Source organism: Hoplias malabaricus, chromosome 5 (assembly GCF_029633855.1).
Source record: "Hoplias malabaricus isolate fHopMal1 chromosome 5, fHopMal1.hap1, whole genome shotgun sequence".
NCBI lineage: Eukaryota > Metazoa > Chordata > Actinopteri > Characiformes > Erythrinidae > Hoplias > Hoplias malabaricus.
The window spans coordinates 55,807,454-55,817,681 of NC_089804.1; the positions used below are offsets into that span (position 1 = coordinate 55,807,454).

Genomic DNA, 10,228 nt, shown 5'->3' on the forward strand with positions numbered 1-10,228 from the left:
CTTATTTCTCGGCGCTCGTTGTGTCTGTTTTGCTGCATTTAACACCATCTTTGGGCTCTCACATAAATGCAGGTCCAGTGCTGTGATTGGACAGACTCAGACGAGGGGGCGGGGCAACCCTAAAGTCTCTCTAAAGTCAGTAGTGGAGCACAATCAGAGCGTCTCATTTTATCCCGTGTTCTCTGACTTAGGCAGCTCACAGAAAACTGACAGGGGGGCGGGTCTTGTTTCACAGTGTGTAGGTTGGTGGGCTCCAGATCCTCATATCCATGTACATTCATCTTCTTTAAGCTTGTTTTTTGCAGAATGGGTAATGTTTATTTATCAAAATTATGATCAAGATGAATACAGTAAAAAACAAACAGAAACATACGTCTGATCACATACAGTAAGTCAACTGTGGAAACAGTAAAATACAGAGTGGTCTGGTCTTTTGATTCATAAGAGCGTTCGTACCCTGTAAAATGTGTCTCTGATTAGGAAAAGCACTTGAGTGAAGACTCCCCCTAGTGTTCGAACATATGACCTGTGCAAAAGTCAGAGACCACCCTTCATTTACATCCTCTCCATTCAAAAGCATCATTAGGTACAAGCTACTCGTTCTTCATCAGACATCCGGAGATTCATTCAGTCATCTTCTGTAACTGCTTCACCCTGATCAGTGTGGCAGTGGGTCCAGAACCGGCTCGAAGTCCCCGAGGAACACACCCTGCAGGGGGCAGCAGTCCATCAAAGTTCAACTCTCTGACAGAGGAGGAAAGTCATCTCTAAACACATCCACAGCCGACGGCACAGCTCAGCACCGTGGGTCTGAAAGGATTCATTTGATGAGGATCGTTTGAGCTGGAAATAAAATAAACAAAGGGTTTCTGACTTTAGCAGAGGTCAGAGTCCAGTCCACAAAGTAATGACCGCTGATGACAAAAGAAAAACGAACTGAACGAAAGCCCTCTCTTTGAATCACACACAGAAAGCAGGAAAGCACAGAGTCTTTTCGCCTGGATCAGTCTGATCTAAGGGCTGAAATCCTTAAAGTGAAATGTGGGTGGACTAACATTATAAAAGTCCCTGTGTAAAGACTGTGTGATGATCAGGAACAGTCAGTGTTTATGTCCAGAACACACAGAGATATTCTGGATTAACAAACATCTGAATAAACCCAGAAACAGGGTGCTTCACTTGGTAAAATCAGACCCTGATTAAAGGTGCAGTCCGTCTGTTTCACCAACAAAACTGTAGCAAACAATGTTTAATAAAGTAACGTGCAGCTCAAACGGTGGTGCACTCCCTGAATGAACCAGTTTACACTCCAGAGTGTGTGTGTGTGTGTGTGTGTGAGAGGGTGTGTCAGTGCAATGGCTGTGTCATGACGTGATTGCACATTTAAACCAGAACAAACTACTCAGCTCTTCAGACGTTTTCCTCCATTTTAAACTACAGTTTTATACGTCCACATCCAGTCCTTCATATTTAACCACTGTGCTTTTATTATATGGAAGTAATTTGATTGAATTAGGGCAGTTGATTGGATCTGGTTTGAGTTTTGTAGCATGAATGTTCTTGATGTTACACAGTACTGAATGTCTCTGTGTGTGTGTGTGTGTGTGTGTGTGTGTGTGTGTTGGTAGGATGGCCCTACTCAGCACATTGTTATCTATTGAGGGCATCTGTTAGCGTCCACAACACAACTGTGACTTTACTGTTGTCCTCCAAGCGTGTTTGGGCTCCATTAAAAATAGCATCAGTTTGAAAAGAAACAGTGGCGCTGCATACAGTAAATATACACTGATATAATCAGCCAGAAGATTAAAACCACGGACAGGTGCAGTGGGTAACGCTGAAGCTCTGGTTACAGGGCCTCGTGTTTAGCAGCAGTGGTGTATCAGGCAGCGAAAGAACAGTCAGTTCTTGGACCTCGATGCTGGAAACAGGAGAAATTTTCAGCGACCAAATGGACACGGGTCAAAATGTGATGGCAATAATGTTTTGGTTGGAGCACTTGCAAATGGCCAGGTCCTGTGAGGTGTTCCCTGTGTGTAGCTGTGTAAGGAAGGAGCCCTGGTGAACCGGTCTGTGTTCATTTATCTGCTGCCTAATAGACCTCAGGTTTCCATTTGTCATCCTACACCTCAGTTTCCTTCCACTCTGATGATAAACTCGTTTATTTACATTTCCAAAAATATCAACACCACATACAGATGGAATTCTCTGAAAATGTTTTTAATACAGGCTTCAGAACCTGCTCCTTCCTGCAGATCGCCACCTTCTAAAAAGCAGGTGTCTCCGTGTTTGTGGTTGGTTAGTTTACTACGTCATTAGGACACAGCAGCTGTCCTTCACACTGTGTGAACACACCATGGTGAACGGACCAATAGAAATGCTCTAAAATGACTCGGAATTAAGACTCTGAATCCAAATCAAACCTTATCCCTCAGTGTTGTCAGTGCCTCAGACGTGTTGCCGGTCTCGGTGTGTGTTGAAGGGTGACGGCTGCTTTACTTTAAAAGAGAACTCCAACAACTCTGTGTTCATTAAAGAGCAAAGACATAAACAGGTTCATTCAGACTGGGTTTGGTTTGATGTGAAGTGCTACGTCTAGAGAAACCTCTGAGGTCAGAATTGTCCACTGTGGTGGTAAATGGTTCTATACAGAACCCTGAACACTTGAAGAACCTTTTGCATCGTGAAAGCACTCTTCAGATCGATGGAGAATGTGCTGTTGATGGTTCTATTCAGCACCTTTTATAGAAGGGTTCTATATGGCACCAAGTTTGTAACAATACAGGAACCGTTGTTGGTGCCGTATAGAACAGTTTTCTTAAAGGAACCATCTACAGCACATTCTCCATCAAACAAAGAACCCCTTAAGTGATGCAAAATATTCTTCAAGCGTTCAGGGTTCTATTAAGAACCCCTTTCTTTAATACAGAACCCTTGTAGAACCATTTTTAAGTGTGTAAGCGGAGCCCAGGAGACAAAACACCAAATCTTACCTAGTGTTTCTTTAATTAACCCCATTCAAATGTGTGCATCATCATGTGGTTGGCAGCCCCAGCCACGTGGTGCTCATGTTAAACTAAAGAAATGAATAGAAATAGTGCACTGAAGTCACATGGCTTCAGTCCAAGCCAAACAGTCTACAGGATGAAGGGATACTCCAGCAGGTAGTTTTTGAGCCTGTCCGGCAGGGGCAGGGCACTGTGGTTCCTCGAGTGCTGGTTGATGGTCAGTCGGCACAGATGCTGAAGGCTGAGGGTTGTTTTGCGGCGAGGTCTGGTCAGTCTGAGCTCGATGGAGGAGTCAGGGACTGTTTGGACCCTGTCCCGAGTGTGTGTTTGGGCTGTGTCCGGCTCCGTGTGCGTGCTCCGCCGTCTGTGTGCCTGAGAGTAAAACTGGACCAGGTCCACGGCTCCTTCAAACTGCCGCAGTTGAGGCCGAACCACCACCACCGAGTCAAAGCCGAACTCTCCGCCAGAGTACTCCAACCGCAGGTGGGTGGTGCCCATGGAGGTCTTCGCAGAGAGAGCAAGGAGATAATGCGGGTTCGAACTGTCTCTCAGCAGGAATGCTCCTTCTGCACACTCGTTCAGGACGTCCATGGCCTCTGCAGCTGATATAGAGCCCCAGTACCAGCCTGAAAAATTAACACACACAGATACAGCACTTTAATTCTCTCTCATCCCATTTAGTCGCTGCCAGTTTTTTTTTTTTTTTTTAAACTGTTTCTAATGATTTTTTTGTTCCACTGCATTGTATCTACACCACAACTCGACCCTACTCTCCAGCTCCCCCCTGAAATGTATCGGGTGTCGTCTCAAACCCCTGTCTCTAATAGGAACATCTGGCTTTGGAAACCACAGCAACGGCGGCGGTAACGTTAAGCGGTGTTTACTCATGGTGTATCGGCGTGTTGTTGTTGTTTGGGACTGAACACAGCTCTGTCATCAGTTCAGACAGATCAGTAGAGTTTGTTCCTTCCTTGTTGCAGCGTCCAGCTCTCGCTGGATTCTTTCGTCGGCCACCGATCCAAGGAGCGTTCGAACCTCTTCAAAAGACCACGGCGTCATTTTACGAGCTGCCGTCGTGAGTCGGATAAAAACAAATGTTTTGCATAATTTAATTCTGGAAACTCCTTTTTATTTACTTACATTTTTACTGGAAAAGTGTGGAAAGGCCTTGAGTTCTCTAAAGTAGAATAAGAGGTAAAATGGTATTGGACGCAGATTGTACAGACAGTGACCCATTTTAGTCGTATATTGTTTGCTGTGGACTCACCAGACTCCTGAAGGTGAGCCATGGCTCGCTGTAACCTCTTGGCATCCTCAGATGATTGCTCTCGTGGTGGCTCCAGCTCTTTGCCCTCGGCTTGGACGGCAGAGTCTTTGTCTTGGTGAAAGTTGGAGCTGGTTTCTGGGCCATTCAGCTCCTTTGGTCCAGGGGGGTGCAGCCTAGAGCTGCCCCTCAGGGTCACAATCTTCTCAGTTCCTGATCTGGAGATACACTGTGTGTGCCCCATCCAAAATCTAGAGAAAATGAGAGGAGAAGTTCATAGGACAATGTTTACACTGAGCCAAAAATGTAAACAGCAAATTGTTACAGCAGAACAAGAACAGGAAATGATTTGTCCTAATGGCCCAATGCACCAAATAATAAATGATGAGGGACCTGGAGGTTGTGGGTTTGAGTCCCGCTCCAGGTGACTCTGAGGAGTGTGGTGTGTTCTCCCTGTGTCTGCGTGGGTTTCCTCCGGGTGACTGTCTGTGAGGAGTGTGGTGTGTTCTCTCTGTGTCTGCGTGGGTTTCCTCCGGGTGACTGTCTGTGAGGAGTGTGGTGTGTTCTCTCTGTGTCTGTGTGGGTTTCCTCCGGGTGACTGTCTGTGAGGAGTGTGGTGTGTTCTCTCTGTGTCTGCGTGGGTTTCCTCCGGGTGACTGTCTGTGAGGAGTGTGGTGTGTTCTCTCTGTGTCTGCGTGGGTTTCCTCCGGGTGACTGTCTGTGAGGAGTGTGGTGTGTTCTCTCTGTGTGGGTTTCCTCCGGGTGACTGTCTGTGAGGAGTGTTTGTGTCGCCCTGTGAAGGACTGGCGCCCCCTCCAGGGTGTGTTCCTGCCTTGCGCCCAGTGATTCCAGGTAGGCTCTGGACCCACCACCGCCCTGAACTAGATAAGTGTTACAGACAATGAATGAATGAATACACGGTGTGTGCTCAATCCAAAATGTTAGCACTGGTCTAAAGAAACAGCCAGAAAAACATCCATTTAGACTCAATTACAGCATTAAAAACGTCAGCAAACAGTGCTTTCAAAAGGTTTTTGCTTGTTGTCCAGTGCATTATAGATCTTTAAATAGTTTTATATTAATATCAATAGTAATGTAATGGCTGGTATAATCAGGAAATTCTGAATGTTGTTGTTAATATTTTTATGGACTGTATCTACACATTTTAAGCTAAAAAAATTGTTCTTACAGTTCTTTCTTTTCTTAATTCGTTCCCACAATTTCTTCATTTGACCTTACAACGTCTTAATTTTTAATTTTTTTAATGTGTCTACAAGTTTTAATTCTATTTCTTAAATCGTTCTTTAAAATTTCTTCCTTACAATTTTTCATTTGTTTTTCTGTTCTTTTATTCTCCACAGTTGTATAATGAAAGATTAGAGATCCCCCTCTCCTTCTGGAGAAGAGAATGTACTGAACCTTTAGGGAACACAACTGGACTCTAACACCACTGCTGTACCTTTAAAGATACACTACAAGTACCTTTAGTGACAGTAACATACCTCTGCTGTCCATTTTTTTCAGAAAGTGTAGTTTAATATGTTCCAAAATGTTATTATTAGTCATTAAAATCATGTATATACTTTTATCATTTTTGATTAAATTAAAGTGCATTAAGAATAAATTTGCACTGATGTTTTCTTCATTTTGTAAAAATTGTGCAAAATCTAATTTAAAAGAACATAAAACTTTGACTTATTTTGGAATAATTTATCTGCACAGACAACAGGGGAAGTAAAGAGAGGATGGCAGAGGCACAATTTTAAAAGCTGAAGTATCCACCACCCATCGTCTTACATCTCCTCCATTTCATTTAAACTTCCCAAAACTGGGACACAGCTTCTCTGTCCTCTGACTATAACATGGACAACTGAACTCTGGTGACCGCTGAGACAGCACGGAACTGACTGTTTCAGTCAGTAATATTTCTCAAAAACCTGTTTTTTTTTAACTCTGGAACCTATCCGTGGGTTAAACAATCATTATTGATTTTCCAAAGAACTTCGCAGTGGGTTCTGGGAAATGAGAAAACAAAAGAAACAGCAAATTTAGCCTTGGAATAAGATGAAGCTAATGGCTGCATATAACCAGGGTCTAACAGCTTCAAAACAAGCGAAATAAACTAAGCTTTTATATTTTTTTACATCTCTGTAGTTCTCCCTCAGTCTCTGCATCGTAACACAAGTTTTCCTCCCGTCTAAACAGCCCTTTAACGAAATAATAATGAACTGCTCACTGTTCACCCCGACCCCGAGCGCACAGCAGTGAGGAGCGAGGAGCGGAAGCTCTTGTTTGTAGCCGTTTTCGCTCTGTTCTCTTTCTTCTCCGTTTTTACTCAGTGCTCTTATTCCTTCGCGCTCGTTGTCTGTTTTGCTGCATTTAACCTTGTCTTTGTGCTCTCGCGTAAACGCAGATCCAGCGCTGTGATTGGACAGAATTAAACGAGGGGGCGGAGCAGAATCATAGCGTTTTCTGACTTAGGCAGCTCACAGAAAACTGACTGGGGGGGTCTTGTTTCACAGTGTGTGGGTTGGTGGGCTCCAAATTCAAACTTGAACTGAACAAGTGATTTTTTTTAATACTATGTCTTCTTTCAATAAGAATTTGCCTGACCCTTAATGTACATATCTCTCCTGTTCCTTTAATCCCCTCTTTCTTTTTTCTGTCAATTTCAAAGCATTCTTCTAACGGAGCCTGTCTAGGATGTTTTAGGCCCAGCTGCCTTCGAACTGAAGTGTACTTTACACTGCCTCTTTAACTTATCCTCTGATATAGGCTTGCATTTTATATAGGCCTTCACGCTACTGGACATGTTACTGTGCTAAAATTAAAGTGATTTAATAAAACCACGGTTTCTCACCTTGTTCAGCTCTGTTCCTGGGAAAAGTCCCCAAATTTCCCTCGTATCTGACTGGTATCACCTTTGTTTGTTAACCCTCCATTGCTCCAGATGTTCACAATCCCTGTTTCTCCAGGTGTACGTCCGTTTCCAAACCACCTCCCAGATTTTTCTAATTGAGAATCTGTCCCCAATTCCACAAATCCACAGTTTTTAATTAGAAATCTGTCCCGGATTAAGTCCCCAAAGCCAGCAAGGGACAGGAGAGAGAGGGAAGCTCCTGTTGTTCCCTGTTCCCAGCGAAATCCTACTATTTCACTCGTCTCACAGCTTTAAACTGTGCTCTGTAACCTCAGCGCTGGTGAATACTGCGTCTCCCGTGTTTGTCCTCTTTCTCCTGATGGAGAAGCTGCAGTTGATTCCCTTCTGTCGTGTCCCACATTTATTTTTACAGCCTTTCCCTTGTACTCCGGCAGCACAACACTTTCCAGGAATATTCTCAGAAAGAGAGATCACGTGTGAGTGTGTATGTGTGTGTGGGTGTAAGGAGGGGGGTGGAGTGTGTGTATGTGTGTGCGTGTGTGTGTGTGTGTGTGATTTGGCTTTGCTCCACTAATCCATGGTGCCAACAATGATGTCAGTAGTTATATATATACATACATATAAAACCATGTGCCTAATACCTGTGGATCCTACTCATTCCACCAGAGCAAGGCATGGGCTACACGTGTCATTAGCTGCAGAATAAAGTGGCGAGGTGAAGGTGGTGCCTTCATGGATCGGTCCTGCTCTACCACCACACCACACAGACCCTTATCGGATTGCGATCTGGGGAATGTGGAGGCGGAGTCAACACCTTGACCATTCCTGAACAGTGTTTGCAGTGTGGCTGTGAGCATTATCCTCCTGACAGAGGCCACTGCTGTTAGGGAACACTGCTGCCATGAAGGGTGGTCTTGGTCTGGAGCTAGGAGTGTAGGCAGGAGGCATGTGTCAAAATAACATCCACATGAACATCAGGACCCAAGGTTTCCCAGCAGAAAATCACTCCGAGCACCGCTGGGTGGTCAAAAAACATGAGTCCGCAGTCCGGGACTGACACACACACAATCAGCAGTGGACAGGGGACAGCACGTGCACTCTGAACAGTCTGTGGCGACAGTGAGCCGCAATACACTGTGTGTTCTGACCCCTCTCTATCAGAGCAGCATTAACTCTTTCAGCAGTGTGTGCTGCAGTAGCTCTTCTGTGGGATCGGACCACGCTCTGGCCCCAGGACCCGGTCACTGGTTACCAGTCCTTCTTCCTTGGACCACTTTTGGTGGGTACTGACCACTGCACAGTGGGAACACCCCACAAGACCTGAGGTTTGGAGACTGACCAAAACATTATGAGCAGTGGTTCCCAAAGTTTGCATGTCATTTGTAATAGTTACACTGTGAAAGGGATTTTTTTTTACTTTATTTTGCTTTGTTCAATAAGAAGTTGCAGTGGCGTGTGTGTGTGTGTGTGTGTGTGGGGGGGGGGGGGGGGGTGTCTTGAAAGCATTCTCATCTACACAAGGGAGGCTCTGCATAAATAGTTTGGGAACTGCTGCATTAATACTATCACATATCATTCCCATGCATTAAATATCTCATTATTTTTGCCATTTTGTAAAATATCTTGTTCACACACTTTCATAAGGTGTTTTATAACTTATTAAGTTGTTCCAATGGTGGCACGGTAGAGTAGCAGGTAGTATCTCTATCACACAGCTCCAGGGTCCTGGAGGTTGTGGGTTCAAGTCTCGCTCCGGGTGACTGTCTGTGAGGAGTGTGGTGAGTTCTTTCTGTGTCTGCATGGGTTTCCTCCGGGTGACTGTCTGTGAGGAGTGTGGTGTGTTCTCCCTGTGTCCGCGTGGGTTTCCTCCGGGTGACTGTCTGTGAGGAGTGTGGTATGTTCTCTCTGTGTCTGCGTGGGTTTCCTCCGGGTGACTGTCTGTGAGGAGTGTGGTGTGTTCTCCCTGTGTCTGCGTGGGTTTCTTCCAGGTGACTGTCTGTGAGGAGTGTGGTGTGTTCTCCCCGCGTCCGAGTGGGTGTGCTCCGGTTTCCTCCCACGCTCCAAAAACACATGTTGGTATGTGGATTGGCGACTCAAAATATATATTTAGATTACATTCCCACATGAATTTTCAGGGAATTTTCCAGCCGTTCCTCTGTTAAATATTTTTCAGGCTGAAGATGCTCCAGAGTAAAGCTCCTAGGTGAAATGTCTTCAGACAGCACCTCATCACCCCTACACTCACCCCCACCCCCTTCTCCCCGACTTAAAACAGAGCTGTGGAGCTGAGCTGATGACACACTGCTCTGATGATGTATAAGTGAAGTCAGTTACTGTGTAAAGCTGGAGTTACTGGGATTTGCTGTGGTCGGATAAGACACACACACACACACACACACACACACACATACACACACACACACACGTCTTCCAGGAATTAGCAGCTGAGCCTCAGCGTGAGTCTTTCACAGAAATAACAGCAGCACTTGCAGCAGCAGAAGCAGCGAAGAGTGTCACCTACAGGACACAAACAAACACCTCTGCTCTCTGGAGATACAGCACTCCACTGGGGTCAAATTAAATCTATTAATTTTCCAAAAGGAAAATAAATGAACTCATATTCTACAGAGATCACCTTTAAATGATGCACATTCTATTCAGAATATTTAAACAATTGGCTAAATTTAATGTATAGAAGAAAATAATACATAATTATTTTTTGGCAATTTTACGTTTTAAATATGTTATAATATATGCAAATAACACGTGGGTGCATATTAAATATGTGGAAAGTGTGCTCCCTGTACATGACATTCTGAACATTAATTCAGGCCCTCTTTATGTAAATGATCAACTAAGCCATTTTTCATGAGGAATACATTGTTCCCATCATCTCATTGTTAGTTCTCTTTCTATAACACCATAACATTCATTCATAAGTTCATCTTTTGCTACCCCTTCATCCTGAGGGTTGTAGAGGGTCCTGACTCCGAAGCCCAACCAGAATAGGACCCTTAAGTTACGGTCTCGACTGAGAGAGAGGAATGAGTCAGAATCATGTTGAGACAGAGATAA

The 10,228-nt window shown here is 44.5% G+C and overlaps 1 protein-coding gene across 1 annotated transcript; it reads right to left on the bottom strand.

Annotated features, from left to right (window-relative positions):
* Positions 1-377: 377 nt before the first annotated feature.
* Positions 378-6,665, bottom strand: LOC136696030 (suppressor of cytokine signaling 2-like). The gene is made up of 3 exons (XM_066670105.1): positions 6,509-6,665; positions 4,276-4,523; positions 378-3,634 (listed from the first exon to the last, which is right to left on the bottom strand). Exons 2-3 carry the CDS (start codon positions 4,514-4,516, stop codon positions 3,138-3,140), a joined length of 738 nt encoding a protein of 245 aa, XP_066526202.1. The 5' UTR covers positions 4,517-4,523; positions 6,509-6,665; the 3' UTR covers positions 378-3,137.
* Positions 6,666-10,228: the final 3,563 nt, after the last annotated feature.

What these genes read in the sequence shown, in the direction of transcription:
- LOC136696030 (XM_066670105.1), bottom strand. Translation starts at nt 4,516, where the DNA reads ATGGGGCACACACAGTGTATCTCCAGATCAGGAACTGAGAAGATTGTG. An exon ending in GGCTCACCTTCAGGAGTCTG is followed by an intron (nt 3,635 to 4,275) that starts GTGAGTCCACAG and finishes TTAATTTTTCAG; the next exon opens with GCTGGTACTGGGGCTCTATA.